The sequence below is a fragment of the Elaeis guineensis genome, chromosome 6 (genome assembly GCF_000442705.2).
Source record: "Elaeis guineensis isolate ETL-2024a chromosome 6, EG11, whole genome shotgun sequence".
Taxonomy (NCBI): domain Eukaryota; kingdom Viridiplantae; phylum Streptophyta; class Magnoliopsida; order Arecales; family Arecaceae; genus Elaeis; species Elaeis guineensis.
Genome location: NC_025998.2, coordinates 117,710,073 through 117,729,392, shown reverse-complemented (window position 1 = coordinate 117,729,392; position 19,320 = coordinate 117,710,073). Strand labels below are relative to the sequence as shown.

General features: G+C 38.4%; 1 protein-coding gene across 1 annotated transcript; it reads right to left on the bottom strand.

Annotated features, from left to right (window-relative positions):
- Nucleotides 1-1,051: 1,051 nt before the first annotated feature.
- LOC105032016 (patatin-like protein 3) lies at nucleotides 1,052-3,201 on the bottom strand. The gene is made up of 3 exons (XM_010906336.4): nucleotides 2,117-3,201; nucleotides 1,781-1,843; nucleotides 1,052-1,645 (listed from the first exon to the last, which is right to left on the bottom strand). Exons 1-3 carry the CDS (start codon nucleotides 3,077-3,079, stop codon nucleotides 1,322-1,324), a joined length of 1,350 nt encoding a protein of 449 aa, XP_010904638.1. The 5' UTR covers nucleotides 3,080-3,201; the 3' UTR covers nucleotides 1,052-1,321.
- Nucleotides 3,202-19,320: the final 16,119 nt, after the last annotated feature.

Here is a 19,320-nt window from a genome sequence, read left to right as displayed (position 1 = left end):
TGCGAAAGTCGGAGGTCGAGCTCCGTCATTCGGTCAGTCGGGAACGGAAAGAGTATGTCCGACCGATATATCTTCGGTCGGACAGTGTTGGCAGTCGTCGATCGTTGCGGTCGGTAGAGTCGGGCACCGGTCAGACGGATCCGACAGTGAGTCAGCGTGAGAGGGACCGATCGGTATATCCCAACAGAGTCATCACTTAATATAATGAATTTCCAACAAAAAATAATCATTGCTTAAATTATATGTTATCAATAAATTAATCAACAGATACGAAAATGGTTGATAATATATATTACACTCAACACTCCACTCATGCAATCAGATCATGCACATGGAGAGATAACTAAGTCAAGACAAATCAAAATCTAAATAATATTAATTAAAAATAATTAAATAAATGACTAAAATAAAAAGGAATTTAAAGTAATGACTTTCAACAAATCTAAATTCAAATACTATATTAGTTAACCAATTGAGTTCAAAAGCTTAAGCTTTTGAGATCTAGCGGTAAACTAACTCTATAGTTGAAATATCCCTATTTCTCTCATCAACAAATCAAAACAAACTATAGTATATTGGAAGAGCTTAGAGGATGAAATTGTTAAGCCAAAGTAGTATTTTAAGTGAGGGAAACATTGACATTATCATATCATGGACAATGTAATAGTGCCCCTCTTCCATATAAGACAACGAATGCTCGTGATTATTTTTCATATGGGTGACTAAACACCTATTAGATAGCTATTTGGCATAATTAATGCCGATAGAAAACCCTTCTAAGGGGACACAATAACTCTGTCAAGCAAAATTAATGTTAGAGAACATTTCTAGTTATTAGTTGGTCATCTTAGACTTTATAGTTATTAGTTGGTCATCTTAGACTTTATAGTTATTAGTTGGTCATCTTAGACATAATTATATACACATAAACCCAACATGCCTTACTCATATTACAACCATGCTCTTGATACACATGTGAATTGACTAATAATGTTAGCGGAATCAGGAAGGAAATTAAAAAAAAAAAAAAAAAATCTCAAAGACAAACTGCTTGTACAACTTGTGTAACTTCTTCCAATCATAAGTTATAAAGAATTAACCACACTTTATCTAGTTTCCATACAAAGCCTGAAAGCCAAGAAAAAGAGGAAATGGTACATATTTTGCAATCCATCACCATTTTGGTCAACAACATGTACACAATCAACTATGTCCTGGTACACATTACAGTCAAATCTCAATTCTCATTCTTCTACCATATGACTACTTCCATTTCAGTTTAAAGCATAGTCATAAGCACCCTAGCAATGCAAGATGAAAATTAGTGGGATTGAGGTGTTGATGTGGCGGTGGTAGTAGTTGCTATGGGCGTTGTCGCAAATGATATTCTTGGTGTCATCACTTGTTTTACTAAAACTTTAGGAAGTGGGCTATTCTTCCTCCTTTCATCTTCCTTGATCAATTCACCTGCAAGCCATTCAAGTTTTTCGCCATTGGTTTGTACCAACATCTTCATCCCTTGAAACAAAACCGACTCTACATTTCTTTGTACCAACATTTCCTCAGCTGCACCTAATAATTTTCTCACATCCATTGTGCTAGTACTCTTAGATGTGTGATGTCTTAGAGAATGAGATCCATGAACCTGAAGAATTACATAAATTTAAAGATCAAAAACAATAATCTTTCTTTGTATTTTCTCCAAAAACATCCTTCCCACAACTTGGTAGGTGAGGACATTTTGGTAATTAGAATAAAGGAGACTTTGTCCTCACAGTACCTGAATGCGGACATAGTTGCTTGTCCTGTTGTGGCCAAAGGCCATTGCCACTGCTTGATCCACCTGATACCACACCAGATAAAATTTAGTAAACATTTAAAAAAAAAAAAAAGACTCATTTTAGTCATTTAGCTGATTATTTATAGTTCTGTCTAATCACAGCCGTCCACTGGATGGAATCGTCGAGACCTCCCAGTTGGACGGTCGGAATCATTTTTTGCCGTACCGACAGTTCGGAAGATTTTGTCAGTTTGCGATATGACTACGTGTGAAAATTCTAAAAATAAGAAAAAAAAAACAGCCTGTGAGAGAGATAAAGTGGTCCTCCGTCCGTACCATGTCGGCCATTCCCTCCCCGGCGATTCTCACGAGCTCCGCCCTCCGCGGAGGCGCCGACGCCCCGGCATTCCCGCGGGCGGCCGCGACCTCCCCACTCCCCAGCGACACCACCAGCAGGTCCTCCACCCCGGCGGCGAAGGGGAACTCCTGCTTGTTGTTCAGCACGTGCGTGATCGCCGCCGCCGTGGGGTTCCCCATCGCCAACCCGCCGCCGACGGCCACGATCCTCGTCCTTCCGTCCACCGATTTCATCTTCACCGCCGCCGCCCCCGACGCCGTGGGGTCGGCGCACGTGGCCGCGCACACCTCCCGCATCCGGAAATCGTAGCCGTCCGACTCCACCGCGTCCGCCCTCGAGAACATGAATGGCGCTCCCGTCGCCAGATCGTAGCAGGGGATCAGCACCGGCTTCACGGTGTCCCTCAGCGTCGCGTCGGCGAAGAGCCGCCGGAATATGCCCCCGTGTTTCCGGAATATTCCACGGAGGAGCCCCTTCTTGGGGGCGAATGCGGCGCGGTTCTTGGCGAGGAGCTGGAGCGCCTCGGCGGCGGAGAAGAGGGGGCGGCCGTCGGGGCCGCGGGTGAAGAGCATTGCAGCGAGGACGCCGCCGGCGCCGGATCCGGCGGCGACGTCGAAGAAGTCGGCGATCCGGGCAGCGGAGTCGCCGGAGCGCTTGTGTAGGGAGGCCTCGAGACGGGCGAGGGCGGCGCCGGCGAGGATGCCGTCGGAGGCGCGGCCGCCGCCGTCGATGGAGAGGATCCGGACACGGCCCCCGCCTGCTTCGGCCACCGTAGGGGTCCGGGCGGGGGTCTTCACCGGAGTCTCCGGCGGCGAGGCGGCTAGGAAGAGCTTGGGGTCCTCGTAGCCAAAGAGGAACTTGCTCTCCAAAACGGAGAAGATCTCGTAGCTCAGCTTGTTCACGTCGAAGCTTGGCTCCATCAAAGCCGGCGTTGCTGCCATTTCTAATGCTTAATTACAAGAGCTTCATACATAAGCCAAGTCGTATAAGCCGGCTGAGCCGAGCCGGATTTTTTAAGACAAGGTAGTGGAGAAGTGGGAGCGAGGTGGTAATGGACGGACAGCCCGTCGAGTGGTTTAAATAGGAAGAAGAAGCGGCGTAAATTAGCAATGGAGCATGGTGCACGTTCGCTGCGGCTCGTGATCCAGTGGCGGTTAATCGACGGATCGGTTCGCCACCCGGTCCAATAGGAAGAAGCCAACATAGTCGACCTTTTATTATCTTGCATATGGACGAAAGTGCCCTCACGAGTACGGACATTGATGATCGAACCTGGACCGTCTGATTGAAGATTGGGCGGGCCACCACGGGATTGGGAAGAAAGTGATACGTAGGGGAAGGCGGTAGGAAGAGCCCCATCGGTATTTGGTTTCGGCGAGGATTTGGCGAGGAGTCTGACGGCACGGCAAAACCCACGTGTGACAACAATGGATGGGGATGGCGAAATGTGGGGATGGAGATGAGGTGGGGCATCCGACGGTGGAGAATGAAAATCAGAGATTCGACGCGGCCAGATTGAGCATTAGAGCCACCCAACCTAATTGAGAAAGAACAGGGATCTCCAGTGGTGTGTGCGTGGCACCGGAGGATGCGGTGCATCCATGGATGTCGTCCACTATAGAATAGACGGTTATGTATGAACAAATACTTATATCCAAAAAATAAAAAATAAAAAACCCGTATGAAATATGCTGCATTCATTAATTGATGGCCGTCAACTTACGAGGGATGGCAACAGCTGCGGAGCTTAACATTAAATATTAAAAAATAAAATAATATTTTATTAATAATTTTTAAATAAAATATTTTACAATAAATAATAAAATAAAAAATATATATAATTAAAATATTATAAAAATATTACTAAATATTTAATTTTATATATAAATAAAGATAAGTAAAACATATTACCTTATGCCATCTGTAAAATAATTTTGATTACGTAAAAATTTTAATAATTTTTTTCACATTAAAAATTAAAAAATAAATAAAAGATTGAAGAATAAATAAATAATTATTTTTTTAAAAAAAATTATTATTTTTAATAAAAAATTAATATATAAATTAATTATAAAGTCTTTTCTCAAACTGGTGGACTCGTAATGTGTGTAAGATTAAAATATTAAGGGAGCCACCATATATATAAATATATAGATAATAAGTATTTTAAAATTTTTTGAGGGTAGTGGCCCCCCTTCGGTCCCTCTTATACTCGTCCACTAGATGGCATTCACAGATGCATTATATCCTCAACGTACTATCAAAGATTCATGCTCATCAAGAAATTATACCCTATGCTATGGATGGTGCACTATGCTAATCATCCCGTCTCATTTCTGCAGGCTATAGGAAGTGATGAGGGCATGATGAAAAGACCCATTAAAATGAGATGAGGTGATTAACATGGTGCATCACCATATAATGTATGTGATGTAGGGTATAATTTTTCCATCCAATTGCTATGACAAGCTCTACCACATCACTTCACTCTTTGCCATCAAAAAATAATCATAAAAGATCAAAATCAGAAAAAAAAAAAAAAAAGAAAAAATATGACCCGTCTATACAAACGCATTATTCCAACCCTCTCTTCAATTCATATATGATAGAGTCCATGTATGTTTCATAATCAAACATCTTTGTTGGATATATACTCTCATGACATGCTACACTTGAATAGGACATTCAACATGATGCAATTATTTGACTTTCATGGGATGAAGAAAGGAAAGCATGAGAGAACAAGAAGTGGTGGAGACCAGCTTGAATTAAAATGCCATACTTGTTACCCTTCTAAGATGCTGTCCAATCTTTACGCTAGTTCATATACATGAGATTTCTTGTTTACCATAACTATGCATCAAAACATCCCCTATGGACAAGACTTGCAGGTTATTCTCCTACAAGTTTCTAAAATGAAAACTATTAGCCCCACATAAGATTTGTGAATAAATGATAATTTAATAATAAGCAAAGAATATCCATCTTTTTGCCAAACAGAATCTATTGAACTCATAATTCATTAAATATTTTTTATGAATGTCAACTAAGTATCATAAGTAAATTGATCTTATTTGTTCAATCATTTGATAACCAAAATCATTCTTTGATAAATGATTACTATGAGTCAGACTCAATAAAATTTGATTAATTCTTTTTTCTATCGTTAAGGTGGAGATTATTGACTTAATGCGATCTTTTATCACCAATTTCTCAATCCTCAATTATCTTGGCGCTAATCATGTGATCAGGTTATATGTTTATGTTGATTAAGTAGAGTTTTGAAAGATAGACATCACTTAATGCTGAGTCATGTCTGCACTTGTTGGAGGGTTAAAGGATTGGTGGAGAACAAAATGTGATACAATAATGAGTGGAATGCTTGCGGAGGCCAACCACTTAATTCGTCCTAGTTTTCAAATTCTTTTGACAGCAAACAAGAGCATGGTTTGCTATTTTATTTCACAAGATGATCATAGTTATCTCATGGTCTACCTCAAAGGTGGCATCTCTTGGAATGGGAGCTCCTTAGTCTAATGGCCTCCCTTATCTCTTCTCCTCGTGTTTAAATAATCATTAAATCATATTTTGGTCGTGAGATAGGTTTCCTACCGTCTCATGATGTCACCACTAAGAGAGGAATCTTTCGTTAAGGTCCTTCTACAATCAATTAAAGAAACCTAATTTTTTACCAAAAAAAAATTAAAGAAACAAAATCTTTTATGGTTTTACAAAGGGAGTACAAGTGTTCTTATGAAAGGCAACAAGGATCTTTGATTACTTCGTAGTCATGATGGGCAAAAAATAATAATAACCGGCTAATTCTCAAATAAATAATAGGCTAAACATAGATTAGTATTAGAACCTTAATGCACCAACTTTTGCTACTTGTTTAAAAGTTTATGTTCTAAATCCAACTAAAACCTGCTCATGAAAACGATGCTTGCATTAAATTCACAATTCACGACTCTTAATATAATATGTACTGCTTTTGTGATGGTGACTAAGTATATAATAGTGAAAATCTAAAAGAGAATGATAGGGATCGCAGAAAGTTTTCTTAATTAAAAAAGAACATACCTGTTGATAGAGCTTCTGACACATCACTTATCAAGAAATGCCTTTTTTTTAGTATATTTTATATAAAAAATATGATGTTTCAACAGGTTATTATACTTAACTAAGGTAAACTTTACGACGAGTTATTGCAGCTAATTACACACTAATTAGCTACTTTGAAATGGAAGGCCTCCTCATTATCACACCATTCTTTATGAATGAAGGAAATCATACTTTGAATTTTTAATCCCATCAGTACTAAGAAATTAACTTTAATTTCTAAAGATTATCATTGACTGTAACTAGGCAATGGATATAAGTGGGTGATCATGTGTGGCCACATGACCAAGCACTTAAAAAGATGATGGGATAGATTACCTATCTAAAAGGAGGGGTAGGTTTGCCCACCAATTCATGAGTTATACTAATCTAGCTTCTTTGTGTCATGTAAGGGTGTACAATTTATTTGCAACAAGGCACCCTTTTCCTTTTTATTTTACATAAGAAACAAATGTAAGCAAATGTAGATCTATATGAAGGAAGAGTTGCAAGCAGGTGCTGCATGAGTTCGATGTTGTCTAATTAAATACTTTGCGAAACAATGTGACTAAGACCCTTAATCACTCGTTTTCAGCAAAAGCATCCAATGAGAATGACATCTACCAGTAACTCATTTTCAACAAAAGAAGTTTGTTGAAACTAATACCTGTGGGCTCTGCTATCAGTGGAATGTTCCCCAACTTTAGTTTAACAAAACAAAACAAAGTCCAAAGTAGAGTGATTAGTAGGTACTACGATATAAATTAAAGAGATGTTTTACTCTTATTAATATTGGGTGTAGGGGCTACCAATATTTTGGAAATTGAGATGTGGTATATATGGGAAAAGTTTTCCCCACTTGATCAATAGATAATGGTACTAATTTGAAGGGTTTTTTGTCCATCACTTCCATTGTTGGGATGACCAGGTCCTGTAATGTGACCTTCTTGCTCGCATGCAAGAAGACCCAGTTTTATGATTGGTGTAAGTTGGACAAGAATAGTTAGGTATTTATGGGCATATGATCCTCATGGCTATCCTCATTGTTAGATATGCACAACTCTTTGGCTCTTGGCTGGTAGACTTCAAAAGGACATCAAAACACTTTAACCTCCATCTGTCCTAAATTTCAAATTGTTGCTGTTACAAATTGAAACAATTTGTTCGGTCCAACTCTATCTGTACACTTTCTTGTTATCCAAAAATTTTTCATTCTTTCTTTTCATTAGCTATCCTTCTTGATGATAATGCTCTGCAAGTCTTTCTTTCAGATAATAGTTTCTGAATGCATTTTATGATTATCTTTGACCACTCACTCATAGATCCTCAGTTACTAAGAAGAAAGATCTCGTGATTCTTTTCGCCTATGATTCCTGCTAGAAATCCCTAAAACTACGTTTATTCAGATAAGCCCCTGAGAAAAATCAGTACCAAGAACCAATTCAAGTTGGTGCAAGACCAATGGCTAATGCGGAATGTTCCAAAAGGTCGTACTCACATTAATGGGTTCTGAACAACTTTCTCTAGCACTCTCTCTCAAATTGATGATTGTGTTTTTTCCTTTTTTATTTCTAATAAATCAATATAATTTTTAATTTAATGAACTACTTTTCAGATTTCCAAAATCTCTTTGGTTATATTTCTAAAATTTCTAGTGTTTCCTAGCCCCATGCCTTGCATTGTTTTTATGCTAGTACTGACTGTTCATATGAGGTCCATATTCATAGATTTGAACTTGTGAACTACTACTAGTCCATCACTAACTAGTTGTCCTCAAATTAGTTCCACAGTTATCTCATGCTCTAGTGAAATTATCCATACAATAATGATGGGAGAAGGATCCATAAAGCCAACTCCAAATGGTGAGAATAATATTTGTCAGCTATGGTTATGAGAACTGAGAAGCACTCTGGAGACTTTGATTGGGTCTCACCGACAGTCCCCACACCATCTATGGACTTGAGTGCACCATTTGTGACATCAACATTGGTTCAATGATCACGGTCCCACGTGTGAACACAACTGCTTGCCTCACCTCATTGAAGGACATACCTAATTTCTATGTTCTTTCAAGAAACTTCTAGTCAATATAGTTAGTGTAAGCCCCATCTCCTCCATATCTATTAGGCTTATATTTATTGGAGTTGCTCCCACCTCTCTCTTTCTCTATTACATCCATCCAGTAGGGGCCATGATAAGGCAAATTATATCATGCACCATGTTGGTTAGGCCATCTTATTCTCCTGGGTCAATCATCAAGATGAGCGCATGATAAATGAAGCATATAGGAATAAAATATCCTAATTTATGTAGTGCATGGCTGTGTGGATAAAATATTTTTCATGATAATCTCCCCTCGTAGTATTTTAGATTTTTGGCGTCATTCTAATGGCAATAACTCAACATCCGATAGGCTCTAGATGAATCAAAATAGTTGTTGCATGCATGTTTTATTGGTCATATCAGTAGGTTTCCATGTCAATTGCTCACCTCAACTACTTCCGACGACGATCATTGCTAATGATGATGATGATAATGATGCCGTATAGTTTTGACCATCCGCCCATGTCACTGTACAGGGGGTTACAGTAGCTGCAAATTATTTATTTTGTGTCGGAGACCAAAGAGTGTTTTAGAGTTGCTAAAGAAAAGAAAGTGACACTGGGCCCCTGGAGAAAATGATTTGCCTTTTACTGCACCAAATCCATTAGATTCAATGCACATTCAAGAGAAAAAGAAAAGGTATATGCCTCTTATAAAACAAATAAAAGCCACTGCCCAAACAGTTATGAATTTTTCAAGGATTTAAAGAGCCATTTATGAAAAAACAAATGGGAAAAGCTTTTAGAAAAAACATTTTTGTAGAAAATATTAATATGTTACAATGGCCCTTCTTGACCATTCTTGAATCTGATGTCTTAATCTCATTATGTTTGTGAAACATTCTGATATTTCATTACATCTTACTCCATATTTCTTTTTTTTTTTTTTAAATGTTCATGAGAAGTATTTTGGCATAAATCCTTTTGTAATTTGACAACCAACAATCTACTTACTTTCAGCCTCCACAACTTAAAGTTACCAAGAACAAATATTCATGGAACTTTGCTTATATTTATGTTGAACATGTTAATTGGGCCCTTTGTTCTCTATGCAAACATGTAACATCATATCATCATCCAAGTACTGCTACATGCTAGTGCTCTATTTTGTCACAACTTGAGGGTGGTGTAACACACAGAGATAGGCAAGCGTAACATGATGCAAGTACTATTTACACTGGCTCCAACTTCTGCAGAGGCTTGGGTGCTAAGAAACCTTTTTCTTTTTAGCTCCTCATTGAACTTGATTCTCTCTGTCTTGTTATGCTTTTAGAAATCGGAGGGAGAATCCTGTGGACAATTTGGCTAATTGTGCAGGACATGAGGATGGCCACCCAATACATCATACATTGTACATTGTACAGTAAAACACAACTGCAGGGAGGCAAAGCAAGTTATAGATTGGCTGGGAAGTTTTTGGACAAACCAGAACAGGGGCTCTAAGTGTCCCTTTCGTTTGTTACAGATGATGTCTTGTCAATTGCAACATGGGAAATGGTCTAAGAATTTTTCTTACTGGCTAGAGTTTTTTATCTTTTTGTACACATCAATGATGCATGTGGACAGTAAATATGTAATGAGGTATAATTTTCTTGAATAATGGAGAAAAGAACCTTTTATACTTCCATGGGGTGTTTGATTTTTTCAAGTGCAAATGTGGCACAAATATACTCCCATGGGGTATTTGATTTGCTGCTAGAGTCAGAATGGATTGATATAGGAAGTAGAATGGTCATATATCTCGAAGTGTTTGGTCCATGATCAGAATCGAAATCAAATAGAGATTTGAATCATTAGAAAAAAAGTCAGAATTGAATTTTAAGGGATTGAAATATTTTCATTTTACTTCGAAATCGGAATCAAAATAGGATTCTCCTTAATCAAACGGTTGGAATAGGAATCATCATTCTCATTTCTATTTCAGATCCTAACTCCCTCCAACCAAATACCCTTGTAAAACACTTCTCTTTTTATTCATTTACCACAAAATAATTTATTAGATTTTGTAGTAAATCGGATTTATTAAATCAATCTAGAATAAATATATACATAGAAATCAAAAAATAAAATATATTAAAATTAGAAGAAGCCCACGATACAATCCATGTATGATTGGCCACATATGTCGTCATCCGATCCACAACAATACTAACTTCTTTATAAACTTGTATCACTCTGCACGAATATAAAATAGCTCCCATTCTCTAACAATCTTGAAATAGAGGACAAGAACTTGTATCCATAGATAATGAATTAGATAGCTATGTAAAAATAATTAATTAGACTATTCTATAAGCAGATAGGGTGGTTTTGGAAGAAGACTCCAGGATTATGATCTCTTGCTTGTCATTAGGGTTTGTGCTCTCTGATGATCCCATCTTTTATTGGTTGATGTTCGAAGGCCTGTTATGAGCTATTCTTATTGCCAAATCAAACACACCTTCAGAGAGGAAAATAGGACAACTAATTGGATGGCATCTTATATTACTAAGCATACTTGTAATGTCCTATGGACCCGTTCGGATGTGATTCCTCATCTGCTCCATAATTTAATACTTGCTGATGCTTCTAAATGTATCTATATCAGAGCTTCGTAATGTAGCCGGTTTCAACAAATGATGATGATGATGATTAATTAGATTGAAATTGGGATTGACCTTGGTTTTCCTACTCCGCATGTTAGGTCTACTATATCATATGGACTTGCTCTCATCAGAACCCACTTTTCATTTTCTCCTAGACATTGCTTTAAGGGTCATATATCTGGGAGATACTAGCAATTCTAGAATGAAAATGATTATTACATTGACACCTCTTTGTTCTTTCCATAAATCAAAACTATGTGGCAGTGCAAGATTCCATGACCCACAAGCAATCTCTACTTCAAGGAAGCACCACATATTTTGCTAGTTTTGAACTCCAATCACAACCCATTTCTTCTTCTTCACAGGGTAATAGACCTCATAAAATCAAAAGCAAATAGCAAATACTATTCATCACCTTTTGTGAATTTTGCTGCCTAATTACCATCCCACCTGTCATATGATTCTCTTGTCTCCTCCCAAATCTATATGCACTTGTCCTATTGTCGCCAGGTGCATGTCCCACCCCTCAAAACTCCTTACCATTCCTTCCGTGCAATTCAAAGAACCTGAGGATACTTACCATTGAGGAGGACAGCAAATATTTGTTTGGAGAAACATTACATCAAATAATGCAATTAGAAGCCGCCCGGGAGTTGGTTAGACTTAAATTGGAGGAGCAACCAGCTTGATTTCTAGCTGGACCAAATAACTTATGGATAGTGTTTAACTGGACCATCATCCCTTCAAATAGGCTCTGAATTTTCTCGTTGGAAGCTACCTAGAAACTGAGATCTTCACACAGTTTGCTTCTTTTTTTCTTTTTTTCGGGTAACGGCTTTTTTTTTTTTCTTTTGATCTTGCACTAACGAACAAAGCTAAAAATTGGATCTGCTAAGTGATTATAATTATGATTTGTACGGACCTCTTTTTCTTTTTCCATCTTGGATCACCTCCAAACAAATCTCCTTGCAATCTTTGTTCATTTTAACCGTGAGGTGATCGACTTGAAATGATATTTGAGCTAATATGATGATGATACCTGAAGGGGAAAGAAAGATACCACTGAGATGGTCCCAGCTCCAGTGTAGTTGCTATCATAGTGATAACCATATCATTTTGTCGCTATGGGATATTGATCAAATAATTGTCCTAAATGAATTGAACAGTGGATGGTCAACCTTGATTGATTGGTGGGCATGAGTGCATCTTGTCAAACCCAGAGTAGCTTCTCTTTGAGTATATTGATAGCCAAAGGATCTGCTATCTTCTGAGCTGTATCTGTCTGTTGAAAGCTCATCGACGCACCTTTTATTCATGCATGATATGTCGTTGGAATAAGGATACCTATCTATAAGCCACAACTTCAAAAAAAGAAACACTTAACAATCTTCATAGATAATTTATAACTTGTATACCTTCTGTCACGCCCTCGATCCGAGATCGTGAATCGAGGGTCGCGGCAACCGCCGCATACTCATGAAGAACTCTCTCCATAAGCATGCAAAGCATCTCATCACGATATCAATGCATCACAGCGGAATAAATTCAAATAATTATTATTCAACTGTAATTCAAGTAATTAAATCAAATGTCTTACATCCAATAAAATTTTTTTGAAAAAAATAAAAACAATAGATCTAAGTTCAATGAAGTTGACAATGCTAATCTCGCTTCTAAAAGCTCTGTCCCAATATTTCGTCCCACGCTCGATATTAATTATCTGAATCTGAAAAATAAAAAGAAAGGTAATGAGCTAGACAGCCCAGCAAGTAACAAATATCTCAACTAGATAATTCAGATATTATATAATTTTCAAGAATAATGCTGCAAATAAACATAAGAGTATATTTCATGCTGATTTAATACAAATCAAATATTTTCAAATATTCACATATAATATAATCATAAATTCGATTCGATTTAAAACACTCGTAACTCAACAGCCTTGACTATGACCAACGTTTAACCTCCATTGGCGGGATCCACAGAATACCAGCGCACAACCCCCACTGGCAGGGTCCACAAATACCAGTGCACAACCCCCACTGGCAGGGTCCACAAACACCAGCGCACAACCCCCACTGGCAGGGTCCACTGAGTACCAACGTATAATCCCCATTGGCGGGGCCCACTGAAACATAGTTAGGCTGAGAGCATAAATCCGATCTCTATCAAAACACTTTGTATCATAATATATCATAATTTTTCTCACTGAACGTGTGCATAATCTACGTACCATAATATTTCAAACGTACTTTTCTTTCAAAACATAATTTCATAAATCATGCATAATTTCAGAGAATAATTATTTATTTTCAGAATAAATATGAAATATCTCGAGAAGATGATTCATTCTTACCTTTCACGGAGCACTGAATGAACAGATCGACTAACTTCTAGGAGATTCTTCCGTGCCTATTATCCAAAATTATATTTTTAAATTAATTTTAATTTAAAATTAAATCTAAACAAATCCTAATTCAAAACCTCACTTAAAATCAGCTCTTCCCTAAACTCGATCAAAATCATCAGATGAAGCCTTCCACTACGCTAATCCTAGAGGAATAACTTTAGAGAGAGAGAAATCCATCAAGAGAGAGAAACAATCTAGAGAGAAAAAATTTTAGAGAGAGAAAGTAGAGAGAGAAAGTTCAATTCCAGAGAGAGAAAGTCAGGGTTCAGACTGAAAGAAGAGAGAGAAGAGAGAGAAACTCTCTCTCTCATCATTTTTTTATTTTATTATTTATTTATTTATTTATTTATTTATTTATTCATATATATATATAAATATATATATATATATATATTTTTATTATTTTTTTTTCTTTTCTTTTCTTTTCTTTTCTTTTTCTCTTCTCTTTTTTTTTCTTCTTTTTCTTTTCTTTTCTTTTCTTCTTTTTCTTCTTTTCTTTTTCTTTTCTTTTCTTTTTTCTTCTTCTTCTTCTTCTCGGCTCTTCCCGCGCCGGAACAGGGGACCGGCGTCCCCTCCTTATGCCGGGCCGTTCAGGCCACGGCCACCGCGGCGGAGGCCGGCGGCAGAGGGGGGCCATTCCCCTGATCACGGAGGAACATGGCCGGCGATCGATTCCGATCGCCGGCACCGGAAAATTCACGAAAAAGAGGCCCAAAAACAGAGTCTTTTTCCCGACCGAAAATCGACGACGCTCATCGCCGGCCGCCGCGCACAAGGGCATGGAAGGAAGGGGAAGGAAGAGGGGAAGAAGAGAAAGACTTACCTCGGCCTCCGGTGACCTCACCGGCGAGCAATCACGGTGAGAAATCGGATGGTGTCCGCGGCTTCGATCAAGAAAGACGGAGAGAAAGAGAGAGGGAGGAGGCCGATGTTCGGTCTCAAGGGAGAGGGGGTCTTTTTATAGGGGACCCTAGGACTCCGAGAGGTCCTAGGATTCCCGGTCTCGCCCGGATCTCGTCGGAGAAGAAGACTCCTATCGGGAGTCTTCTTCCCGGTTTTTCCCTGTTTTTTTTTGGGGCTTAGGTCTGCTGGGCTGGTTTTGGGCTATAACATTCTTCACCCCTAAAAAAAAATTTCATCCTCGAAATTTTTCATACCTGTCATCATTGTATTGGAAACCTGTGCATTCTGTTGAGTAAGCGCATAAACTCTTCCCTTATTTTTAGAAATTTGTCCACCACCCTTATGTTATCCTTCATAAGTTCTTTGGCCAACTTGATTTTCTGTATTTAGCGGGCAGCTAGCAATTTTATGATCCATCTGACCACATTTGAAACAAGCACCGGTATTCCAATAGCAATCCTTGTCTGCATGATTTTTGCCACATCTGGAGCATGGCTCACCATCAATCTGTTGAGTCTTATTGTCTACTGCTCCCTTAGCTGATCTTTTGATGTTTTTATTATTCTGCCCTTGTGTATCATTTGATTGTGCTCTCTTTCTTTGCCTTCTTTCCCTTTCCATGCGTTCTTCATTGACTTCCCTTTCAATTATCAGTGCTTTGTTTACCACATCTGCATAAGTTGTCAATTCATATGGAACTACTTGTTTTCGAATTTCAGTTCTCAGTCCCATCTCGAACTTGTGAACACATTCTTGCTCACCATCCACTAATCTCGGAGCAAATTTTGCTAACTCTGTAAATTTTGCTTCATATTCAGTCACACTCATACCTTTTTACTTCAAATAAATAAACTCTTGCTCTTTCTGGATCCTTATACTCCGAGGAAAATACTGATCGTAGAATGCAGTCCGAATCTTTCCCAAGTAAGTATTTCGCCATCTTGTTCATGCTTGCGCTGTAGTCGCTGACACCAGTTGTATGCTTCTCCTTGTAATAAATAAGCTGCATATCGAATCTTTTCTTCATCAAGACACTCTTGGACAGTGAAGGCCTTCTCCATCTCCATTATCCAGTTATCAGCCTCCAAAGGTTCAATAGTCCCCTTGAAAGCTGGAGGAGCAAGCTTTTTAAATTCTGAAATATTGTTCCGTTGTACTGGTTGCTCTTCATGTTGTGGTGGTGGATGCTGATGTTGTTGTGTATCTCGTTGTATCTGCTGTTGTTCAAACATTTGCTGCTGTATTTGTTGTTGCGCTTGCACCATCCTAATTAGGGTCTGCATTAACTGAGCCATATCTGGTTCTTGACGTGCTCTCGAAGTACTCCCATTAGGATCTACGACTCCCTCCGCCTGAGGGGTGCCACTGGTCAGATGGGGAGTGCTACCATCCCATGGTTGTGATGTCTCTCTTGCAATTCCTTGAGTAGTTCTTATCATTCTACGGGGATGCATGATAACCTTGTAGTAGTAAAACCTTATTAGATTCATTTATCTATTTGTTAGGATGGGTTTATTTTGATGCTCATACTTTAACGTCTCAATATTCCTAATGTTTACCCACCTACACTCATACTATGTCAAATTCTATGTGTCATAATTTATCCATTTATGCTCTGATACCATATTAATTGTCACGCCCCCGACCCGAGATCGTGAATCGAGGGTCGCGGCAACCGCCGCATACTCATGAAGAACTCTCTCCATAAGCATGCAAGGCATCTCATCACGATATCAATGCATCACAGCGGAATAAATTCAAATAATTATTATTCAACTGTAATTCAAGTAATTAAATCAAATGTCTTACATCCAATAAAATTTTTTTGAAAAAAATAAAAATAATAGATCTAAGTTCAATGAAATTGACAATGCTAATCTCGCTTCTAAAAGCTCTGTCCCAATATTTCGTCCCACGCTCGATATTAATTATCTGAATCTGAAAAATAGAAAGAAAGGTAATGAGCTAGACAGCCCAGTAAGTAACAAATATCTCAACTAGATAATTCAGATATTATATAATTTTCAAGAATAATGCTGCAAATAAACATAAGAGTATATTTCATGCTGATTTAATACAAATCAAATATTTTCAAATATTCACATATAATATAATCATAAATCTGATTCGATTTAAAACACTCGTAACTCAACAGCCTTGACTATGACCAACGTTTAACCCCCATTTGCGGGGTCCACAGAATACCAGTGCACAACCCCCACTGGCAGGGTCCACAAATACCAGCGCACAACCCCCACTGGCAGGGTCCACAAACACCAGCGCACAACCCCCACTGGCAGGGTCCACTGAGTACCAACGTATAATCCCCATTGGCGGGGCCCACTGAAACATAGTTAGGCTGAGAGCATAAATCCGATCTGTATCAAAACACTTTGTATCATAATATATCATAATTTTTCTCACTGAACGTGTGCATAATCTACGTACCATAATATTTCAAACGTACTTTTCTTTCAAAACATAATTTCATAAATCATGCATAATTTTAGAGAATAATTATTTATTTTCAGAATAAATATGAAATATCTCGAGAGGATGATTCATTACTTACCTTTCACGGAGTACTGAATGAACAGATCGACTAACTTCTAGGAGATTCTTCCGTGCCTATTATCCAAAATTATATTTTTAAATTAATTTTAATTCAAAATTAAATCTAAACAAATCCTAATTCAAAATCTCACTTAAAATCAGCTCTTTCCTAAACTCGATCAAAATCATCAGATGAAGCCTTCCACTACGCTAATCCTAGAGGAATAACTTTAGAGAGAGAGAAATCTATCAAGAGAGAGAAACAATCTAGAGAGAGAAAATTCTAGAGAGAGAAAGTCCAATTTCAGAGAGAGAAAGTCAGGGTTCAGACTGAAAGAAGAGAGAGAAGAGAGAGAAACTCTCTCTCTCATCATTTTTTTATTTTATTATTTATTTATTTATTTATTTATTCATATATATATATATATTTATTTTTATTATTATTTTTTTCTTTTCTTTTCTTTTTCTCTTCTCTTTTTTTTCTTCTTTTTCTTTTCTTTTCTTTTCTTCTTTTTCTTCTTTTCTTTTCTTTTTCTTTTCTTTTCTTTTTTCTTCTTCTTCTTCTTCTCGACTCTTCCCACGTCGGAACAGGGGACCGGCGTCCCCTCCTTATGCCGGGCCGTTCAGGCCACGGCCGCCGCGGCGGAGGCCGGCGGCAGAGGGGGGCCATTCCCCCGGTCACGGAGGAACATGGTCGGCGATCGATTCCGATCGCCGGCACCGAAAAATTCACGAAAAAGAGGCCCAAAAACAGAGTCTTTTTCCCGACCGAAAATCGACGACGCTCGTCACCGGCCGCCGCGCACAAGGGCATGGGAGGAAGGGGAAGGAAGAGGGGAAGAAGAGAAAGACTTACCTCGGCCTTCGGTGACCTCACCGGCGAGCAATCACGGTGAGAAATCGGACGGTGTCCGCGGCTTCGATCGAGAAAGACGGAGAGAAAGAGAGAGGGAGGAGGCTGATGTTCGGTCTCAAGGGAGAGGGGGTCTTTTTATAGAGGACCCTAGGACTCCGAGAGGTCCTAGGATTCCCGATCTCACCCGGATCTCGTCGGAGAAGAAGACTCCTATCGGGAGTCTTCTTCCCGATTTTTTCCTATATTTTTTTTTTTTTGGGCTTAGGTCTGCTGGGCTGGTTTTGGGCTATAACACCTTCTCTTCGAAGTAGCCATGGAGGAAGAGCAGGGGACTTGTTGGGGTTTGGGGGGTGGTGGGGGTGGGGGTGGGGTGACGGGGAGAGAGAGAGAGAGAGAGGAGCTTTTATGCAGTCAATCCAAAACGGGCCGGTTAAGCCAATATCATCGTGATTGGGCTCAGCTTCAACTCAGGCTTTAAATGGGCCTTTGTGTTGGGCCAAGGTTAGACCTAAACCTAGACCCAACTCGATTTAGGGCTTGAACTACAGGCTCGAACCCAACCAAGATTATCAGGCTGGTCCAAAACCTGACTTGAAGCTGGCTTAACCTTAGCCTGGCTTGCTCAGAATTATTGCTTTGATTCCGTGCAACTGCAATCTAATATATATATTAGAAAGCAAAAAGTGAGAGAATATTGATTTACAAATGAGGCTGTCCACGTAAGTGGATTATTTTTTTCTATGCATGTCATGCGGACTATTCTATCTCAAAGCATTGAATGCACATATTCTATTCTTAAGGAATAAATTTAAAATTTATTTATATCCATTAACTGATGTTATTAAGATTTTCAGTTATAAACATCAAGGATATAAATGGGCATATTATTCATAAATTTTTTTTTATAAAAATATTAAAATTTATTTATATCGATTAACTGATGTTATTAAAATCTTCCTGAACATTAAGGATATGAATAGACATGCTATTCATAAACAAATTTTTACAAATATATAATCAATTATATGAACATGATCTACAAACCTGTGCACAATGCGTGGGCTTAAAAACTAATATAAAATATATTGAAAAAATATTTACATCAGTTCTCACTAAATTTAGGGGGTATTTGGTTAGGAAGAGTGGGGGTCTGGAATCGAAATCAGAATCGGTGACTCTCATTCCAACCATTTGGTTGGGAGGAGTTCCATACCAATTCCTATTCCAGAATGTAATGGGAATAGCTCAATTTATATAAAACTTAATCTTTACTCTCCTCTATGGATTCAAATTTTCATTCTAATTTCGATTTCAATTCCGATCATGAACCAAATGCTTCAGAGGATTTGGTCATTCTGATTCCAATTCCAGGCCATTTCGATTTTCATTTCTATTCCGATTTCGGTTACGAACCAAACACCCCCTTAATCAACTCGCTTTTGATCTACGAACTTAGGACATGTTTATTTGAGAGGAGTTAGAATGTTGGAATAAGAAATGAAAATGAGGGACTTCCGGAGAAAATCTCATTTTCATTTTGATTCAGGAGGAAATAGAAATGTCCCAATCTCTTAAAATTTAATCCCTACTCTTCTCTAAAATTTAAATTCTATTCTGATTTTAATTTTGATTTCAATCATAAGCCAAACACGTTGAAGGATATACTATTTTC

Coding starts and splice junctions, on each gene's coding strand:
- LOC105032016 (XM_010906336.4), bottom strand. CDS start 3,079: ATGGCAGCAACGCCGGCTTTGATGGAGCCAAGCTTCGACGTGAACAAG. Junction 1,844..2,116: donor GGGAGGGAATGGCCGACATG/GTACGGACGGAG, acceptor GTGTGGTATCAG/GTGGATCAAGCAGTGGCAAT. Junction 1,646..1,780: donor GCAACTATGTCCGCATTCAG/GTACTGTGAGGA, acceptor GTAATTCTTCAG/GTTCATGGATCTCATTCTCT.